General features: G+C 41.8%; 1 protein-coding gene across 1 annotated transcript in view; it reads left to right on the top strand.

The window, feature by feature from the left end:
• The window catches only part of stxbp5l (syntaxin binding protein 5L), a gene marked incomplete at its 5' end in the record, with an annotated part of 257,766 nt that overhangs the window by 163,043 nt on the left and 71,724 nt on the right, over positions 1-22,999 (top strand). The window contains 5 exons of the mRNA XM_084085444.1: positions 7,711-7,774; positions 12,661-12,744; positions 17,302-17,425; positions 20,315-20,390; positions 21,275-21,432. Of these exons, the coding sequence (XP_083941570.1) occupies positions 7,711-7,774; positions 12,661-12,744; positions 17,302-17,425; positions 20,315-20,390; positions 21,275-21,432 (506 nt within the window). The remainder of the gene's footprint in view (positions 1-7,710; positions 7,775-12,660; positions 12,745-17,301; positions 17,426-20,314; positions 20,391-21,274; positions 21,433-22,999) is intronic.

The raw sequence follows: 22,999 nt of genomic DNA, 5'->3' as shown, positions 1-22,999 counted from the left end.
GAGCACGCACGTAAGCATGCACGTTTGTATTACTATACTTGTGAGCGTTTTTTTTTGGGACATTATCAGAATTTGTGCTATTTTTTTACCATAACCCTAAAGACTAAAGTAGGGTATTTTCATTGTTTGTCACCGACATGCAACTAAGTATCAACTAGAAAAGTGTGCTCCTCAGAGCAGGTCGGGTTGCCTACCCAGGGCCTGCAAACTTTGGTCATAGACACTTGAAATGGGATCTGAAAAATCATACTTATACAGTACATCTTGATCACATAACCCCACCAATTTGGGTGAGGTTTGGACGAAATTGGTAGGAGCAAAAACAGTTTTGCAAAGATATATAACATGGTGGAAAACATGGCTTTTTTTGTGGAGTTGCGTGATGATCCAAGGAATCCAAGGGAAACATCATTTTGATTCTATGACCTACGGTTCAAAATGTTTTTTTTACAAAATGTAAATCGGCCTGTTACAAATCAAATCCAACTTTATTTGTATAGCACATTTAAAACAATCAAGATTGACCAAAGTGCTGTACTTTGGTCATAGCTGAGTGGTTAGTGAGCCCGCCTAGGGAGCCAGAGGCCCTGGTTGCCCCAGGTTCGATTCCAGGCCAGGCCAGCATATGTGTCGATGAAATGAAATTTGTCCCTGAGCAAGACTCTTAACCCCTAATTGCTCACAGGTTCTCATTGGAAACAAGACCGCAAGGACTTTCATGAACGACCTGTTAAAATGAATTATCCTTATCCTTTACATGGAGGGTAACAACAGAAACCAAGTGGGCTGGGGGCGACAAAAACTATGGCTAAACCTAACCTTAATCCCGATAAAATAATTTGCGACACGTTTTTTTTTACTGTATAGCACTGTATAGCACCACCATGAGGCCAATTTGAAAAAGGTGGCATTTCTTCATTGGCCAACGTGCATGCAGTTTCACGGCAATCAGACCGTTGATTTGAGGCCACTAAGTCAATCTTAGCTATGGAATATGAAAAATCAAAAAATGTAGGAGTAATATACATTTTTCTTTTAGAAAGAACTCGCAAGAGTGTGTTGCTGGGACAGAAAAAGTTAATAGCAAAGATGATTTACTAATCCTAATCGAGGCAAAAGTTTTAAATACCACTATTTCATGTGGGCGAGAAATATATTCATGAGGCATAACCTTTCATAACACGTCGAAAGCTATCTATTTCTCCTCATGAGTGGCAAGGATGTCGATACAGGAGGTTGCGTTTCCACTATTAAGGGGTGAGGCGGTGAATGACACATTAATCTGTAGTGACATAAAGGTGGTTTGTACAGTATGTATGTACGCTGTGAGCGTTATTCAGCCGGTGTGTTAGCACTCCAATAAAGCTAGCTTATACTTTTCCCTTACATCCCCAGGGCTGCGTCCATCAAACTATTCAAACACTGCAGTACAGTAAGTCATAAAAATGAGAAATTGCTCTGCTCTTTCTTCCTCTTATTCCCAGATGTGTCCTGCACTGCATTATGCTCTTTGTCTAGGTCGGTGGTTTTCAAAGTGGGGTCTGGGGACTCCCAGGGGTGCTTGAGGGGGTTCCAAAGGCTTTACTGAAGGTAGCAAGCAGATATAGGGTGGGGCCTTATGAATCAGGGTGCAGAAACACATCACGTTGTTCAGCACAGCACAGTTACATAGTAAGCACAGTAAGGCAAGACACAATATTCTGTGTACGTGCGTGCATGTGTTATGTGTGGTTGTTGTTTCAGCGATGTACACAACTTAAATATTCAGCAGGTAGTGAACTGATAAATTAATGAAACCCATTCTAGGCTCTGGCGTATTTCTCCCTTTCTCTTTTTTTTGGACTGAATTGAAAGCCGTCATTAAGTAAAGAGCACCTGTGCTGCTAAGCGCACCTGTGCTGAATGTCAATCAGCTGTCATTCAAATGAGGGCACTTAGTACAATAGCGTTTGTGTGTGCAAGAGTGCAGGTTTCTGCGTGTGTGTGTGTGTGTGTGTGTGTGTGTGTGTGTGTGTGTGTGTGTGTGTGTGTGTGTGTGTGTGTGTGTGTGTGTGTGTGTGTGTGTGTGTGTGTGTGTGTGTGTGTGTGTGTGTGTGTGTGTGTGTGTGTGTGTGTGTGTGTGTGTGTGTGTTACATGGGGGTAATCAAAGTGCGGGTGTGAATAACCATTTTAGTGTTTAACCTGGCCCCAGGCAGCTGTCAAGAATGACTCTGTTTCCATAGCACCTCTGAGAGAGAGTGAGAGAGAGAAATCAATACATGGATGGACAGACACACAGAGGAAATGTGTTGTGAGCTCGTAGATCAGCTATTTCAATTTCTTTATTTTTTTAAAGTTATGTGAGTCATTTCTTTGTATTTATACGTTATTTGTCATATTTGCCCTGTGGAATTTTTGCTTACGAAGCCTAAGCCAAACAGAAATTTAATTGTCATTAATGTTCCATGCCAAAAACACAATTAAATTGTTAATCACAGTTAGTTGTATTACAGTTAATCGTCATGACAAGGGAATAGATTACGCTTCCCGTGTGAAAAGGCCTTTAGGCCACCATGACCTTGCCACTACTTGTGGTAAGGTTGTGGGTTCAATCCCCTGGTATGGTTACATAATTCTGAGCCTCTCACCTCTTCTACCATTTTCACAATTTAATTCAGTTAGTTACGTAATCCACCTCGGTTTTTAGAAGCACTCAGCACTGTTGTTTGTGAGTCAGTCAGTTGAATACAGGGACAACTGACGGCTGATCACGCATGGAAAACACAATGATCCATACATTTGTATTAATGAGCAAAATGCTCTTTCAATGACTTTCTATTCCATAACAGGTGTAGCGGAAGACTAGAAGGACAAATCCTTTCGGAGAATAACACATTCTCATCACATTGTTCTTTTGACAATATAGACAGAAAAGATTTCACTCCGGCTCGTTGGAGCTGACAGCTGCACTTTGTTCACAGCGGTTGAGAAATGTCTGTTGTCTGAGATAGAGTTGTTGTCAGAAGGGTCGGCTGAGGTGTCTGAGATGGGATGGGATTCAGGTCAGCAGCATGCTCCTGCCTCACACACTGCAACCCTGCCCAGTAAAAACTAAAAGTGTCTGTTTACCTCTGACATGGTTTGATTTGTGAAAATAAAACAAAAACAACCAAAAAAAAACAGAGAGGGGGACCTTTTCTTAAAGGAGCATATCACCCATTTTCCAGTGGTGGAAAAAGTACATTTCTTTACTTAAGTAAAAGTATCAATACTGCAATGTAGAAGGCTGAAGTGGTTAATGTATGTTTTGTATTAATAATTCAAATCTACAAAGTAACTACTAAATAAAGTTTTCAAATGATTGTAGTGGAATAAAAGTGCAATATTTGCCTCTGAGATGTAGTGGAGTAAAAGTAAAAGTATTGAAAATTGGAAATACTCCAGTAAAGTAAAAAATACCCTGAAATTGTACTTAATTACAGTACTTGAGTACATGTACTTTGTTACTTTCCGCCACTGCCATCTCAACCTTATCCTCATATAATTGGTCCTCACTAATGCTCATTAAAAATGGCACAATGTCTGTCTACACACGCTGTGTCTCTTTGGTGGAATATGGACAGTTCAGAAACCTGCCTACCAATGACACTATCAATGGGGATTCCAATGTAATAGAAACTACAGCATTTATCCTCCTGGAAATTTAGCATGCTGAAATAGAAGCCGTTGTTCTTGCATTAATAAGAAATAACGTAAAAGAAAGTTTGAAATCTTGTTTGAAATGACCAAACCAAAGGCAATCTACAAGCTCATTATGTATCACATTGCTTTGCGCTGTAAGCTCCTAAATTGGCAATATATAGCCGAATTTCGTAGGGGGAAATCTCACAGGCTCGAATGTTGTAATGTTGGAGATTTTTGTAGCGGCCGAGCAGCCGAAACTGGGCGCTCAACAGTTAATTTGTAGGGAGTAGTTGCCATTGACTGATTTAAATATTCAAGAATGTAGGTCCTTGTTTGTCTGCGCGCACAAGAAATATGACACTGATCTGTGTAGTTGTGAGATTAACTGCTGAAAGGCGTGCACACGCATGCACTCGCACGCACGCAAGCGCACACACACACACACACACACACACACACACACACACACACGCACACGCACACACAGGAAAGACTGATGTCCTGGAGGAGATCATTACTAGTCACAGGGCAAGGTTAATGGTCCCATGTGCTCCACATACAGCATCTCTCATGTCCTCATGTCCTTATTTCCCTTAAGACAGCTGTTGGCCCATAGCTTTGTGCAGGGTTCTTCTAAGTAGTTAAACATCTATCTCTGCAGTGTAATTGTTTAACACCATAGGCTGCCTCTGACCCCAGACAGGGTGGGAGGTATTAGTGTTTCCCAAGCTTATTTATATTTTTTTTCCTGGCTTGTTAATGTAGTTCATAAGCATGATTGCCCGGGGGACCCTCTGGCATTGCTTGGCGGACCCTCTGCATTGCTTGGCGGTTGAGGTCTGTACTGGTTCCCATTTTGGATTTTTCATTTTAGTTTAGTTTTAGTTCGACACTTTCCTTCTAATTAAGTTAGTTTTAATTAGTTTCTAGAGCGGGTTGGCTAGTTTTTATTAGTTTTTACTTTTTGAAAATGGCAATAGTTTTAGTTAGTTTTTATTAGTTTTAGTTTTTTATACTTTCGGTGCAGGATTGAAAATGGCCAGAGTAAGTTTAGGCTATTATGTAATAAAAACGTTGGTGCCGACAGCTGGTATAAAGCTGGTACAGAGAAATAGCGAAAACAGCAATTTTATTTTCCAATTTTTGTTAGTTTTCAAGTTAGTGAATTTTTTTCCCAGGCCAGGCCAGCTCGGAGGAGGCCACGGGGCACCCTAAACACAGGTGGAGGGATTATATCTCGGATACCCCAGCCTGAAACCGCAAGGCAAACTGACGTGGTCGGGGGAAAGGAAAGTCTGGGGTCACCTGCTGGTCAGTGCTGGAACTGCTGCCTCTGTGAACTGACTTCAGGATAAGCAGTTGAGGATGGATGGATGGATGGATGGATGGATGGATAGACGGATGGATGGAAGTGGTGGAAGAATTACTGAGATTGTTGTAATAATAATATAGAGAGCGGAGTAAAAGTTTTTTTTTTTAAGTGTTGGCATCAACATTAAGTAGTTAATGTATGTTTATAATAATTATAATAAAAGTAACTAAAGTAAAAAAAAATGTAGTGGAGTAAAAAGTACAATATTTGCGTTGGAGTAGAAGTATAAAGTATCAAGAAATGTACCTTAAAACTGTACTTAAGTGCTGTACAGAGTAAATGTACTTAGTTACTTTGCACCAGTGGATAGGTGGATGGATGGATGGATGATCCTTTGGATTTGATTTGATTCATTTAATTGCTTTCAGCCAACAACAGAAGGTCGGCTGCTTCTATTCACTAATATACCGTAGCCCAGCAACCGAATCCACCTTAATGAAGCCCATAAAACAGGCCTTTATGCTGCAGTGACAGACAAGCCAACCCAAAGTTTCATAATGTCTCTATTTTTTCATGCCAAGTGTCATGCCTGTTCTTTGTGCGTTTCTGAAAGCCTTTCACCCCTCGACGAGCAAAGTTCTCGCCCGTTTGATATACCTTCCCTTCTGCCGTTCTGAGAAGTCTGTGGCAGTGGCAGTGTGAATGCTCTCTCCAGACAAAGGCAAACAGCCTTGAGCATAATGGGTAAACCATTCTAATGGGAAAATCACGCATTTTCTAAGAGCGAGAAACATAAAGCAATGTTTATTTTCTGCAAAGATCCAGCCGAGATGAAACACTGTTCATGTCAAAATCAAGTGTGTGTGTGTGTGTGTGTGTGTGTGTGTGTGTGTGTGTGTGTGTGTGTGTGTGTGTGTGTGTGTGTGTACTTGTACTATATTTGTGAGGGCCAAAAGCATAGTAGGATTTGGGAAGAAGACATTTTGAGGACCCTTTTCCTGGTCTTCTCAAGAAAAAAAAAAGTTTTATGGTAAAAAAAAAATATGTTTACAGTTAGGCTTACAATTAGTAAAAGATTCAGGTTGGGGTTAGGAATAAACATTTAGAGGTTGGGTTTAGGCAGATCTACAAGCTCAGCTGTAGATCTGCTATTTAATGGCAATTTTTCAGCTATTTTCAACTGTGTTCAATGCCATCCTGAAATGTTGATGTCCTCGCTACTTGCGAGGACATCAACATTTCAGGATGGCATTGAAAATAGTTCTCACACACACACACACACACACACACACACACACACACACACACACACACACACACACACACACACACACACACGCGTATCACTAACTTGCGAGTCGCAAGTATAGTAATACGAACGTGTTTGTGCGTGTGTGTGTGCGTGCCTGCTTGCGTGTCTGAGGGCTGTTGCAGTAAGTTTGGGGTGTTGGCATTCACTCTTCTCAGCACGGTAGGGATTGTGAAAGCAGCCTATGTCTACAAAGTCAGTATTTTTGTTGATACCTTCGGCTTATTTACTGCGTGTATTCAGGGTTCAGTGTGGGCAGCAGGCATGGCAAACAGGCTCAGCTGAACTTCATGCCCGCTGTACTCCACTCCTTGGCTCTCTGGTCAGGTTCCATAGCTGTCTGCAGAACTCTGACAAATCCTTTGTTTGGCGTTACGCTGCGGCTGCTCAACAGTGTACCGTAGTTTGTTTACAGTACCAGCTGCTGCGAAAACATAATGAGACATTGGTTGTGTTGAACTGTCAAGTCACTGTTAAGCGCACAAAGACGAAGAAGACATACTTAGTATTATGCAAATGTGGTGTATTCTCATGCATGGGTTTGATATGAATAGAATGTAGTTAATTCAAAAAGCAGCAATACAAATGTGTTGCTGTTGGGCAAGGTGACACTGGGAGATGTTGCTTGATAGAGGCATCTCTCCATTGCTATTCGTCACTTAATAATTACTTTGACAAAAACCTTTCTACCTCAAGCCAGCAGAAACACATTTGTTGTATTGAAGGAAAGTTCCAGGCCACCTCGTTTAAATCAACAACTTGTAATATAAATGAAAACATGAAAGCATAGCTACTGTATGAAAGAGGTTATCCATCTTCATTACAAATTATGACATTACACAGATGGATATCTAACAGATGGATAAGTGTTAAATTGATAGGGCTGGCTTGGGTGATGGGGCTGGTTGACTGAAACTGATATAGTTTTACTAATCCAAATTAAATAGGGAGAGTATTCAGGTTTTAATGCAAACCGCGATAACCATGAATATATAATATTAAAATTGTTGTAGTGCTGGGTAATTAAACTGAAAATATTTCGAAACCGATATTTCGAACCAATAACCGACTTAAAACTTAAAACTAACTTATAAATAACAAATCATTTTGGTTTTATAATTGACTAAAATTGATTAGACTGATTAACCACTTAATCCTGTATTATATTTTGTACAAAAAGCCATTTTGTACAAAAATAGATTTGATTTGAAATCATATCGCCCAGCCCTATGATATTATATGGATGCGATATCACAATATTGGCAAATTGTAATTGCAGTACATATTATCTTACTATTATGATCTCTGCTGCCTTCTCACACTCTTCTCTATCTTTCTCTCTTTATATCCCTTCTCCCCTCTCTCTCTCTCTCTCTCTCTCTCTCTCTCTCTCTCTCTCTCTCTCTCTCTCTCTCTCCATTCAAGATCGACAAAAACACACCCAGGGCCTGTGGTTCATCTGAGCGACAGCCCGAAGGACGAAGGCAAGGTGAGTAGGCAGATGAAAGAAACCTCCTTTATCCTCCATTCCACTCCCCGGGGTTTGAGCAGTTTAAGCCCTTCTTCGATTAACTATCGTTCCTCGCAAAGAAGAAGGAAGGGGAGGCCCTTCCTTCTTCTTACCCACCATGAGAAGGCGCATGCAGGGGAATATATACAGTATTATAATGTATATAGGAAGAAGATATAGAGGTAGACTTGAAATACTGAACCTTTTGTTTTGTGATTTACTGTAATTCCAAGGACTAAGCACACCTTATTAACTCTTTCACTGCCAGGTTAAATACATAAATTAATCACTGAAATCAATGAATCAACATCAATGAATCAGATGGAAAAAAAATGTGATCTTTTGTAATGGTAGGCCAGTAAATTCCGAGGATGTGTGTCATTTTATGCTCTCAAGAGTTAAATTATTGTTAAACATCACTTTAAAGTATTGTTATTTTGATCAACGTTTGCCTGTTATTGTTTGCCTGTTATTATCTCTCCTATGATGGTACCACATCGGAATTGTGGACAAAATCCTATCCAACGACAACAAAATATTCAAAGTCTTGGGTCTGAGAGTCAAAATCAAACGGTGGTTCCGTGGCTCAAATGCCGAATAAATAATGGGCCTTGATATGAAAAGGGTTGAAAACCATTGATGTAGAGAGGGGAAGAGAGCGGATCAAGTACAGAGTCAACTCTGGTCAAGTTTACTAAGTATAGAGTGTTTAAACATGTATTTCAACTGCAGACAAAGCCCCCTCTAGCATAACAACCTTTCTCGGGAGCTGAACCGTGTGAGATATTAAGGCCACGGAGGGGAATCGATTCTCTGCGGCCTATTGGCACCTGATGTGTGGGTGTGGGTGAAAATGCACTGAGAGGCTGTCGGGAGAAAAAGCTGCAAAATACGTCAGAAAGGGGATGTTTTTTTTTTGTTTGCAGCTGGCATCGTGTTCGAAGAGAAAAACTGAAAGGAACTGTGGTTTCTGCTACGAGGATCTGAGATGTTGAGTCCAGTTGATGTCTAGATCAGTGGTTGTCAAAGTCCCAGGGTCTCCCGGGGGTCCCTTGAAGGGGTTCCCTGGAAACATAACCTAATATACTGTAGCATCACAATTAGTTTAACCACACTTTAATGCTATTTTATACTTACTCTGCTCAAAAATAGAACGATCTACACTGATTCTCTCAGTGCTGTTAAACCATTATGTACAGATTTTATTTTTGTCTCAAAGCAGTTCTCCATGCATGCTTGCATAATACTATTGTCAATCATGTTTCATAATGTTCTTGAGTACGTGTTTAATGTGCAGCGTTGCTTTTTATTGTGCATGTATGCAGATGTTCGGTATGAATTGTTATTGCTATCCATTCAGTAATGTAGTGCCAATGAATGCTGCAGTGCAAGGTAGATGGAGTTTTGGTGCCAAGGACATATCATCGAGACGGATGCCTCGCTGGTGATTTAGATAAAACTACAGCATAAGCCAATTGAATGTCACAGTTGAATAGCTTGGCTTGCACATGGACAGTGTCTGAAGACATTGATTGTGATTACAATGTATTGTGTAGAGACGCATGGTGATGTGAGGCTAGCGGGGTAATTCCAGGTAACAGGCCAGGCCAGTATTGGATTTGTCTAAAAAAGAAAACAGAGGCAGCGATATTTTGCTATCGACTCAAGCTCTAGTTGTATGACAAATAGCAGAAAGCCGATCTACAAGCTTGTTAGCTAGAATTGGACTAACTAGTTGCTGTTGTTTTTCCACAAAAATGTTTCAACATAAAAAAACTCAATCTTGTTTTAGTTTTTTATTAAACAATTGCAAAATTAACAGATCTACAAGCCTCTAGAAGTATGGAAACACTAAAGCTAGCAGCAAAAGTAGTTTTTTCGGCTTGCCAAAACCCAACAAGTCATCTGAGGACAAAATAGTATTAAACTCGATGCGCGTCTGCTTTGAGTGTGGAAAGTTACACACTGCCCCACTGTATGCAGATGTTTTGTCTTTTTAACTCATTGGAAAAAATAGACAAACAAACATACAAGGATACAAAACCAAAAAAAGGACAAGACAAGGCAAAGAGGCTGCATTCTACAATTGCTACTGTTAATACTTTAGTAAAAAGAAAATATGCATTGGCTGAAGGAAGAAAGCCCACTTTTCCCAATTTTTTTGTAACTTGTCCTCTTGTAGTCTCTTGTAGTGAATGATATTTTATATGCAGATGGTTTTGAAAGTTTACATTACATGTAGTGAAGTTTTGTGGGAACTTTTTAAATGAGAAAACGGGTTAGCACTAGAAGCTGATTCAGCTACATACACAGTATTTCCAACAAGCATGACATGAGAGCTACAAGGCATAAGGTTTCATGTAGTACAACCACAGAATAGTTTGGGGCCAGCTTAGTTGAACCTGTCTTGCCTCTTTGTATTTCAAGAGGTAGCTCTCTATTTATCCCTGCATGCCTCACAAAACTACTCTCTCTCTCTCTGTAGATCTGCTATAGCAGGGCTTGCTCAGGATGGAGCTCAACACACACACAGACAGACAGACAGACAGACAGAGGTTCATCAAAAAAGTAGAAGTAATCATCGGATACGATGGACTACCATAAGCAATCAAGTGTGTGTGTGTGTGCGTACGTGCGTGGGGTCGGGGCTGATGAGGAACAACAGTGTCTGGAGGGGTGAATGAAGAAGGAGGAGAGGGTCGCTAAGGGGAGGATTAGACAGAGAGGTTTATAGCTTGTTGCTTTGTTGTTTGTCTGACTTTGAAGTGTTATCACAGCGTTTCGGGGGCCAATCGTCATTCCATTGAGATGTTCTATCTACTCCATTAACAAGTTAAACCGCAGCGTCCCAATTCTGGAAGGGGGGGGGGGGGGGGGCATTCTATGAAAGTATGTGTGTGTGTCGGGGGGGGGGGGGGGGGGGGTGGAGCAGCAGCCCTGGGGTAGTGATTCTCAAGCTTTTTCAGGTCAAGGACCCCCAAATGAATATGTATTTGGCAGCCGACCCCCCCAGCTGAATTTTTTTTTTGCCATGGACCCTATAAGAGAAGATTTTTATTTTATTTATTTTTCTAAAATGTCCAAAAATAGCAGATGTACAAGCTTGTAGATCTGCTATTTTTGAATAGCCAACCTATAAATGGATAAAGTGGTTAAAATGATTGCGATGCTATGCTAACTACTTTTGCTGTCCCCGGACCCAACTTTGAGAACCACTGGTATAGAGCAATGATTCTCAGCGTTTTTTTATTTATTTCAAGGACCCCCAATTTGATATGCATTAGTCACGGACACCCATAGCCGTTTAGACCATGTTGTTGCATACCTTTCATGCCGGGAACATGTCATTTTAGATGTTGCTATATATATGTATTTATTTCTCAGCCTCTGTAGCAGATAGACACATGAAATAAAAAAACATTTGATAGCTTAAACCTTTGGCTATTACTCAGAATTACATTAATTTATGTTCATTTAAAAAACATTACGAAACAAATATATATAACCAAAGTAATCAAAAGCAAATCAATATAAATTCCACAAATCTCTGTATGTCTGTCTTTCTTTCTTTTTTCTTTCTTTTTTTGTAATGAACATTAGGGCAAATGAAAGTAATTTCCACTAAAAGCCAAAGGTTTCAGCATTAAAAAAAAAAAGTTTTATGTTTCCATCTGCTACAGAGGCTGAGAAATATTTATTTTAGTGAACCGGCCTCAGGTGTAAATGTGTTAATGCATGTTACAATGTAAAATCCTCCGTGTAAATGGAACCAAATGGTTCCATTGATACACCTGAAAATGGTCCATTTGGTCCCCTGGAGGTCCCTGTACCACTCATTGAGAAGCAGTGGTATAAAGAGTTCAAAATGATTTACTAGAGCACACACCCAAACCGAATCCAATTCAAAGTCTCATTGAAATGGCATGGCCTATTAATCTTGAACCGTGCATCACACAATTCACACTGACAGCTACAAAGCTACAGAGGCTATGTTTCATTTCCAATGGAAGCCATGCGACACGAAGATACAGAGATACATCCAACACTTGTAGCTTTGTAGCCCGCTGTGTAGCTTTGTTGTAACCCGCTGTGTAGCTTTGTATCCCGCTACAAAGCTACACAATAGAGTTGAGCTGGCTTCAACTTCACAGTAGCAGCTACAAGATGAGCAACTGTTGTTTCACCATTTCCACTCACCTTCTTTCTCCCAGTGGTGTAAAGTAACTAAGTACATTTACTCAAGTACTGCACTTAAGTAAAATTTTGAGGTAAATGGTGCATTTATATAGCACTTTATCCAAAGCACTTTTACATAGATTGTGCATTACATTAACCCATTCACACACACATTCATACACCGATGGCGGAGGAAACCATGCAAGGCACCAACCCCCATCTGAAAATGTTTTGAGACAGTTTTCATGGCTTAACCCCAGGCTTTATATTTTCCCTCACTCGTCAGAAGCATGCTTGATGACGTCGCCGAGCATGTTGTGCAACACTTCTAACAGCCACTCTGTGACAGACATGCTGTGTTGCTTTGTAGTTTTGTATCTTTTGTAGCTGCCTGTGTGAATGCAGAATATGTCTTAAAGGGATAGTTTGCCCAAAAAATAACTTATTTTCTATCGATTACTCACCCCATGGAGACTTGAATTCATGGATATTAGATATAGGCAATAATTTGATGACGAGCAGTGGGTTCCGGTAAAGGAGACTCTATGCGTCTCCCACCGGTAGAAATTAAACAACTTTAGGTACAGATATTCCTTTAAAACTGTTGAAAGACTTGATAATGTTAGTATTGTGTTGTGAGCTTGTGTACATATGCTTTTGTGTGAGCTCACATGGTTTTTGCCCTACAGCTGCTGATAGGCTTTGAGAGTGGAACCATCGTACAGTGGGACCTGAGGATCAAGAAAGCTGACTTCAGAATCTATTATGATGAGGTGTGTAATGACTGTCTGTTTCTTTCTGTCTGTCTGTTTCTGTCTGTCTGTCTGTCTGTCTGTCTGTCTGTCTGTCTGTCTGTCTGTCTGCATATCTAATTTTATCTATCGTACAACAGTGTCATACAAAAGTAGTGAAAATAGCCGATCTACAAGCTCTCAACGCATTGCGAAGTTTTTTTAAAGTGAAAGTGTGTGTGTGTGTGTGTTTTTTTTTATAAATATTTAGCCAATGAAAAGAGCTTGTGACTTAACAATAACCACATTGGATCCATTGGAACCATTTCCGGAAAAGTAACAGTTTGGAACATTAATGAGGTTTCCGTCCGATAGCGACAAAATGCACCCGTCTCATCCAATCTGTCATTCTTACCTGTGTGTCCTCGATTCACCTCCCACCAGAACCACACTTTCCGTTCGCGCCGGAGCGGTCCGCTGGGCTGATTTTGATCTCCTGTCTCTCCCTCATCACCGCCCCCCCTCCCCTGAAGAGAAGCTTCTTCTGGCTGCTGTTAATTACTGCTGTTTGATGCCCCCCCCCCCTCCCCCCACCCCCTTCCTCCTCTCTGCGTTTCGTCAGAGGACTCACTCTACATTAGGCATCCAGGAGTCGGCAAGAGTCATGCCATCTCCATGGCAACAGGAGACAATAAACTACCCCAAACACAGCTGGCAAAGAGCCTCCTCAGACCCAAGTGTGTCTCTCTCTCTCTGAGTGCCACTCTCCCAATGAGGAGATCAATTTGTTGTCGAATGAATAACAATCTTTCTTATTTCTCATGAGTACACCTCTTGGACCTGACGCTAGTACGTTGTTACGGCCTCCAAAATACAACAAAATAACCAGTGGCTCAAATTGGAGACCACAACATAAAGAAGGACACCACAAGAGGATTGTCAAAGTTTTTCGTTTTTCTCCCCCACGAAAATAAACATTGAGGAAAAACATAATGAAACTCAATGCAAATACGTTAACAAAATGAAGAAAGCAAAGAACCAAAAGGTCCTGGAGATGCCAGCAAAAATCTAAAGAATGGAGGCGGGTCCAGGCCAACCTCTATAGGGCCGTAGAAGCCGGGCCCCCCTCCCTACCTGAAAATCGAATTCTAACTAAAGTCAAACCGAAAAAAGGAAGACTACCGCCCATCCGCATGGCCAAACAAAAATAACAACTGAGGGAACTGAGGCTGTTGCTGGGTCTGTGTCTGTCTACACAGGTGCAACAAATTAATGTAATAAAAACAAGACCACTAATACCGTCAGCCGTGTGTCACAACAAAAAGCGGTGACCCATTGAATAGAATGATTACACAATCACCACGGGCTGCAAGGCATCGGTCGCCGATTTTCGTGTAACATCCGCGCAAGTCTCTGTTGACCGAGACAAGCTTGTTCATTTATCAGGAAACTGCGCAAATGTGTCGGATGGACTTACGCAGGGACTTACCTCTAATCATGGCATTGGGTACCATTTTTTAAGTATTTGGTATGATGGGGATTGAACCCCGCACCTCCCAATCTCAGGGGGACACTCCGCTCCACCACAAGGCCACTGAGGCTAACTTCCCATGAGGGAACGAGAGGGAATCAATTGTTGCATTTAAAGCACTTTCATCCCGCCGTCCTTATTTTGAGCATGTCATTATCGGCGAAAGAAATTCAAAATATTTCCTAATATTTCGAAAATAGCCAATGTACAAGTTGACAACGCGTCGTGAACTTGTACATTGGCATTTTTTTGCTATTCTTGATATGACAAAGTATATAAGACTTAAAACACTAGCGAGGAACTCTAAAAACAGAGCACTTCGTACTGGCTCATTAAAAAGTGGTATTGGTGCAGCTGTCCTCATTTTTTATGTGTCAGTTTAAGTAATAATATTAGGCGGCCCGGAGAACCCAGGTGTCAGGCGGAAGCTGAGGAGTTCTATAGCTGCACCCCGGGGAAGGAGAGCTAATCATTTTCAAGTGTGACAGCCAGTGCCAGGGCGACCAGACACCCATCGTTTTTTTTAATTAGCGCCAGACATAGATTAAGGCTGCGAAAGCCTCCCTGGACGTTCTCTGACTCACTTAATTTTCACACGCCAACATCAAACGCCTTACCCATGCCACACCTGGACGCAGCGGATAAATGAAACACATGTGGAACCTGTAATGTGGTTATTCCCAGGGATTGAATAACCACTTGAACCCCAGCATCCATAGGCTATTCTGGGGGGAACGTTAGCTAAAAAAAATTGCAGATCTACAGTACAAGCTCACAATGCGTTGCGTTGCGATGCATTGTGAGCTTGTAGATCGGCAGTTTTTTAGCGAAGGGATTTGGATGGACAAAAAGCAGTGTAAGTACAGTACAGACTTACAATACAGAGCCAACTCAGGTCCATTTCACTAAGTCTAGAGGGTTTAAGTGGTTCATAAATGAAAAGGGTGAAAATTGAATGTCAGATCGCTTTTTATCGTGGTTTTGGACTCAATGCTCCAGGGCGTCTGATAAAGTAATTCACAGTCAGTACAGGCTACTTTAACGGTTTGATGTCTTAGTTTTCTACTGAAAGCGTGAATTTGGGGTGATTTCTTTTTTACTTAAAGGTTGATCTCTCCACACCCACCTGTCTGCTATCCCGTGTTTGTCTCTCCATCCGTTTGTGTTACGTCATTTTTTTCACGGGCTGCGTTAGGCTATCGATCTATTGATTACTGGCTGCGTTAGGTTATTGATCTGGAGGCTTCCCCACCGTTCTCAATCCATACACACTCATTTATCATTCGGCTGGCTGATTGACTCGCATGATTCACTTCCCGGCCGGGTTTATCTAAAGCCTGCCTGTGTGCGTGCGTGCGTGCGTGCGTGCGTGCGTGTGTGTGTGTGTGTGTGTCAGGGTGTGCAAGTTGTTATGTCGATTGTTTGGGTGCATGCCTGTCAACAGTGCTAATAAAGATCAAATATCCATTTGCTGAAATTCGTGGAAATAGATAAAAGATCTGTCTCTCTCTCAGGTTGATTCTGTGTCAACTCCGTCTCTCCTTCTCTCACTTACTTTATCTCTGTCTTCTGTCTGTCAAAAGAAAAAACATCTCTGTCGGGTGGAAACCTTGTATGTCTTATGTTTTTAAATTAAAATAGTGAAAATCGCCGATCTACAAGCTCACAATGCGTCGCATCGCGACGCATTGTGAGCTTGTAGATCTGCTATTTTCACAAATTGTGTGTGACACTCTTGTATGATGAAGTAGGGCATCAATTTACGGGGAAAAACAGACCTGAGGCCGAATGCCAAAATAGCAGATATACAAGCTTGCAGCGCGGCATAGATGCTTTCCCGGATTTAATGGAGATACAAGGTTTGTGCCCGACAGCAACGGAATGCTTTATTGCTGTGAATGTTTCATTAACGATATTCCCCTACCGACAAAATACGACGGCAAACAAAAGCGAAAATAGAGGAGCGAACAATCAAACGGAGATCAAAATCGGTGCATTCGAGTATGTGCTTGAGCGCTTATGTGAGCATCTGTGGTGTTGTCTCGTATTAATAAAGGATGCTGTTTGCTGTGTGTGTTGATGGAGAAAAGGGATTTGATTCAAACAGGAACACGTTATGAAACCAAACAATCAAACCATTAGACGAGAACCCTTGAAAACCCTTTCAACATGGAATTAATTCACTTTTATTTATTTATTTATTTTCACATTGATGGCTTTACCTATTTTCAGTTGTGAGTTGAGAGGCTGTCAGAGAATATTCATTCTCAATTAAAATACAAAATGACTGTTGATATAACTATTAATATTCTTGTGTTATTACCAATATATCAGTACAGTTTTTTAAATTCAAAATAATGAATACAAGGCTACTGTGCCTGTATAAAATGAAGGAAACATCATAATGTTGATACGCTCAAAGAGAAAAAAATCATGTTTCTTTATTCGTCTTTTTTCTTTAAATGGTGCATTTACTGAACACTGTGAAAATGCCTGAGATATGCCTGATTCACGATGCGGAACCAAGTATAAATCAGGCTCTACAATGACAAACAAGTGATTATTAGTGCTTGCATGATTCAAGGTGACAAATTTTGGATGATCTACTGTAGATAGGTGAACAGGCCTTAAACATGGCCCATGCAAGTATGCAGGGTTTTGTTGTTGTTTTAATGTATTGTATTGTATTGTATTGACAGTTGTACAGGCCACAGATTTGAGCAACCTGCCCGGGGTTTACAGAGGAAAATGAGCTCTTTAGCTAACTCTGGCACATGTGGAAACTGAAATGTTGATTGATGTGTAATATCTAATAATAATAATAATAATACGTACTCGTAACTAGTTTCTGTTATTTCATCTTGGACACAGTAACTTGAAAACCAGAAAATAGAATGACTGCTGCTCTCAGTAGTGGATTTTTACACATTGAATGTTTACGCACAGTGGGGGGAAAAATCCATGAAGTCAGTTCAATGTCTCCATCTCTCTCTTTTTCATTCCCTTTCTATGTTCTCTCTCTCTCTCTCTCTCTCTCTCTCTCTCTCTCTCTCTCTCTCTCTCTGCAGGCCATCCATTCGGTCAGTTGGCATCACGAGGGGAAGCAGTTCATGTGCAGCCACTCAGACGGCAGTCTGACCATGTGGAATCTGAGGAACACGACCAAGCCCTTCCAGATCACATTCCCTCACGGTTAGACACGTGTGCGCGCGCACGCACACACACACACACACACACACACACACACACACACACACACACACACACACACACACACACACACACACACACACACCATGCCATGCCATTTTTACCCCTAACCCTGAGGCCAAAAATGGCAGATCTACAAGCTCAGAGCTCTACAATCTCACAGCTCACAACTCGTCACCATAAAGCTTGTAGATTGGCTACTGTTGGTGCACAACTAAGTCAGGCATCAGGCATAACTCCAACCCTAACCCCTACACATAACTTCTGCTTAATCCTAAACTCAGGCACTAGAAACCGGCATGCCTATTCTGGCGGGAACATTCGCCGAAAATAGCAAGTGACAATCTCACAGCTCTACAAGCTTTGTGAGCTTGTAGATCGACAATTTTTGGGTGAAGAGATTTGGTGTAGATGAAAATAATCGGTCCAAGTACAGTTGTAACTCTGGTCCGTTGTATTAAGAGGAGTGGGGTTTAAGTGGTTAACCCCTACCTGAGCCTTTTCCTAATTACCGTACAACAAGCATTCAGACAGGCGAACGTGGAGAGAATTGACATGTAGCTGCAGGAGACACCGTCCATAAACCATACTGGATCATCACCTTGGTGTTCCTCATAGGGTCCAACATTCCAGACCACAAGGTGCAATGCGTTTTTCACTGGCACCCATTGGTTGAACTCAGTGGTGGATACAACTCCTCGCCACTCACAAGGTGCATGTGGTTAGCACGCTTGCGTGCGTGCAGGTGTGTGTGTGGGTGGTTGGGTGGGTGTAACGAATTTGCAATTTCAGTCACAGTGGGAGGGAGAAAGAAAGGGTAATGCCTAATTCATGCCCCATCATGCGATGGTGTGGTGTGCTGAATATAGCCGACGTGCAAGCTCACAACGAGGCACTGCGTTATGAGCTTGTAGGTCTACTCTTCTCGGCGCGCCACACCGTCGTATGACGAGGTATAAATTGGGCTTCAGGGGGAGAGAGAGTGCAGAGAACACAGAGTGGCAGAAGGTAAAGAAGGACAGCAAAGAAAAGCGAAAAACAGACAGGAAGAGAGACAGATAATAAGATAACATTGTGTGATAACATTCTGCAACAACCTCTGATATGTTACACTCCTATCTGGAATAGAAGTAATATTAGTTATTTGAAAAACAGTAAAAATGTATTTCGCTGAAATTTTCACAAGGATAGAAGCAGGTAAATACGTGGGGGCCATACCACATGGGATTAAAATGTGTTAAAAGATTACTTTGCATGTCCTGCCCTAGACAAACTACTGTAAACCCATTCAACGTGGAGTTTATGACCGCTAACCCCTGCAGTATATGCCGTAGTGATGAGATAGTAGTTTGGCGCAACTCTGCTCTACTTTTTGATTGATTGATTGAATACTTTGTTCGTCAGAAATGTAAACAGCACATGGTACAGTAAGACATTAAGACTAAAGGATAAAACAAAAACAACTCCTGGGGACTTGTTTCCATATGTTGGAGCTGTCCATAAACATTGGTGCTGAAGTACAATCTAGACTTGTATTCCCTCACTGGAGCTGTCCATTGCTGAAGGTGCTGAAATAGAACCAATTTGGACTTGTATTCACTGGAGCTGTCCACTGCTGATGGTGCTGAAATAGAACCTTGATTTGCATTCACTGGAGCTGTCCACTACTAATGGTGCTGAAACAGAATCTGTCAGCCAGATGGTTGGTAATTTGCAATGATATAGCCTTATCCCAGTGGACCACTAAATTAATATGTATTTGGCCACGGACCTCCATCTCAAAATATTTTGTACCAGGGACCTACATTAAAGATTTGAAATTTGGACATTTTACAGATTTATCCAGAAAAAAAACAACCATAGTGAAAATGGAGGATCTACAAGCAAACAAAGTGTCATGATGTGACGCGTTATGAGCTTGTAGATCTGCTATTCACTATATTTGAAGTGGGGCTTAAGCATCAAAAAATACAAACATTCAAGTAAAGTACAGATATTCAATGTTATCTGTACGTATGTATGTAGATTCCTAGGGCCCTGGGCTAATCTCTCCGATATGCAAACAAATGGCTTATACAGTATTGTAAATTTAAACTAATTTACTGATTGTAACAAATATAAATTAATACTGCTGAGGATGGGCGGCAGTTTTTTTTTTATGATTTTCTAGTTTTTCTTATTTCTTCTTTTTCTTCATCTAGGATTTAATGGATTCTGGGAATTCTGTCTAACTGGTCGATGCCAGAGCAGACATTTAATTGATTATTAATTATTACAGGACAAATGGGGATCCCTGATATTTCATCAAAGTGGTGAGACTGAGTTTTTCCATTTTGTCGCTGACGGTTGGAAACCTCATATGTCCAAGTTGTAAAAAGTGTGTTCAAGTGGTTCCAATGTATTTATTATTTAGTCACAAGCTCTTATTATACTTTCTTTGGTTCAATATATATAAAACCCACAGGCACCCAACTGCTTTCAGTTTAGTTAGTTATTACACTATAGCCATACAATATGTAGGTGTTCATTATTATGGATGCCGTTGTAGTAGCCATTGGTTTAGCTTTTAAATTAGCTGAATAACTGTATAACTGTGAGAGCCCATATAGTTTTAAGCAATCGTGCCAGCAGTTATAAGGACATTAAAGAGAGTGGTCATTACAACAATGCCAAACAGTCACTAATTATCTACAGTTATTTTGTAATACTAAGTTGATAAACACTGATACAGAGCTAGTTCTGTCTACCAAACACACACACAGTGGTGCTAAAGAATTAACATGCACTTTAGCAAACTGTATTGGACACGGACAGAAAACTGTCGAATTTATTTAATGCCCATTGTCGTCCATGTCCTCTCTTGTAACTCAGGCAAGATCCAGAAGGATGCAAGGAAGGAGTCGTGTAAACCCATCCTCAAAGTGGAGTACAAGACCTCCAGGAACAGGTAAGCTGCTCCTACTCAATGATCAGGATTAATCATGACATGTTTTCATACATTGAGATCATCCTGACCCCTACTTGTCATGTTATCGCTGTCAGGGGGGAAACCTTGTATGTCCAAACCTGTTGATTTTCAAGATTTTCTTTTATAGATCCAATGTGGTTATTATTTAGTCAAGCTCTTGTTAATTCTTTTCATTGTTCCGATATTCAATATTTATAGAAACCCGCAGACACACTTGATCACTTTCACTTTCAATTAAAAAATACTTCTGAGGCTATTTTCACTATACTTTTGCGTGACACTCTTGTGCAACAAAGTAGGACATTCATTTATGGGGGGAAAAAAACATTAAAAGTGAAAATATGGAGATAAGAGGTTTCTGCCCGACAGCTCTAGCCAGTGCTAGCGCTTAGATGTACGTATTTATTTATAGATTTGTGTTGTTGTTGTTGTACTACTTTACAAAACAAATTTATTTACAAGGCGATCGATTCCCCGCCCAAGCCTACATGTATTTGATTTCTCCTGGGCAAGGCAGCCGAGACTGTACTGTGGGTTGAATGACATACTGTACAGTACATGCAGGGGGAAAAAAAGTTGCACACACACACACACGCACGTGTAACGCCCGGGATTCGAACCTGGGTCTCCCAACCATTACCTTACCCACTAGGCTAAAGGTGAATTCCCCCTTGGGGGAGATATTATGCTTTTGGTCATCAGGCAGAGGCTCTGAGCCACTACTGCTACACACACACACGCACACACACGCACACACTCGCTCGCTCACTGACTCACTCACTCACTCACTCACTCACTCACTCACTCACTCACTCACTCACTCAGTGCAGTTGACAGTGTTGCATGTGCTTGTGCCTCCGCAGTAGCGAGCCATTCATCATCTTCTCCGGGGGTCTATCGTACGACAAGGCTGGGCGGCGGCCCACTCTGACCATCATGCACGGCAAGGCCATCACCGTGCTGGAGATGGACCACCCCATAGTGGAGTTCATGGTTCTCTGTGAGACCCCCTACTGCAATGGTGAGTACCCCCCCCCCCTCCAACACTGCACAGCAAGGAGACTAGACCCCCTACTGCAATGGTGAGTACACTCCCCCCTGACACTGCACTGCGAGGGAAGGACACTAGAAAGAAAGCCAGAACAAGTCAGTCAAGAGTAAAAGCTCAGCCTACCCCTGGCCTAAACTCCTGATTAAGCCTCAAAGTCGTTTGATGGACAAAGGACCTCTTCAGTCTGACCTTATTGTATGCTGGAACACTGTATCTCCTTCTTGAAGCCAGCAACCTATATTCTCCATACAAAACATGGCTAGTGTTTGAAGTGATATTCCTTGCCAACTTTAGTATACTGTTATTATACGTAGATGTGTAGAGCCTGTGGAGTGGTTGTCCAACAATCTTTGAACAAACTAGAAGCTCGGCCCTGCTACGCAGGGCCTCGCGTCTAGCCCGCCGCCACGCCCACGTAGCGCCCGCGGCCACTTGGCAGCGTGTATAAGTGGCATAGCGTCATGAGGGCCAGTGGGGCCGTGGCTCGGTCAGTGAAGACCCTGTAGCGCGGATGATATGTGGCATAGAGGGGCAGATTTTAAATCTCCAGAGGAAACATCCGTGGGCTACCATTGGTTCAGCGATGTGTGCGGGCGGCCTGCGGGCCCTCCTCCTCCACCAATGTGCAGTATTGAGAGCCCTGACGTCACAACATTTGGAGCGATGGGCACTGCACTCTGGTTGGTTAGGGTACACCTAGGGCCCAGGTAGAACCCAGTTAAAGCCTGCATGGGCAAACCCAGTTAGGACCCGCCTTGGTCCCACATAAACGTGGCTAGTTGGGGCCCACCTAAGGGCCAGGTAGAAGCGACTTATAGCCCGCATGGGCATCGCAGTTAAGACCCACCTCGGCCCCACATAGAATTGCCTAGGTGGGGCCCACCTAAGGGCCAGGTAGAGTCGGTGGGGACCCCCCACAGGCCAATGTTAAAATGGTAGCACTTGTTCCTCAACATAGTGTGTATGTGCGTGCAAAGTTGACCACAATTGGACGCTGCATTCATGATTTGCGGCATTTTGTGCAAACGTTAGATGTGAATCTTAGCCAATGGGGATGGAATATGAAAGATTAAACAGATCCGTCTTGATCACATGACTATAGAGATCATGTGTACCGATTTGCGTAGATAAAATCGGAAGGAGTAATGTAAAGAAATATGTTGTACATAAGGCGGCCTCCTGGTGGAGCAATAAAAGGTAGATGTGAGAAATGCAGGGGAAAGGTTTTTCCTTGACCTCTAGAGAGTGCACATACAAAGTGTTACACAGATTGGTGCAGGTATAGGTAAAAACACAAATCGGACTGTTATAGCGCCACCATGAGGCTGATTAGAAAAATCTCAAGTGGAATTTCTTGCTCGGCATAGTGGGAATGTGGGTGCAAAGTTGCACGGAAAGTGCATGCTGTGTTCATAATTTGGGGCATTTTGGTCAAAACGGAGCAGTCCTGGAAACTTTGGAAGCCACTTTTAGTCAATCAGGATGGAAAATGAACAATCTGAAAGACCGTGTTTTTTTTAATGACTATAGAGATACT

Source organism: Gymnoscopelus microlampas (assembly GCF_963454915.1).
Source record: "Gymnoscopelus microlampas genome assembly, chromosome: 17".
NCBI lineage: Eukaryota > Metazoa > Chordata > Actinopteri > Myctophiformes > Myctophidae > Gymnoscopelus > Gymnoscopelus microlampas.
This window is presented reverse-complemented; position numbering and strand designations above follow the sequence as displayed.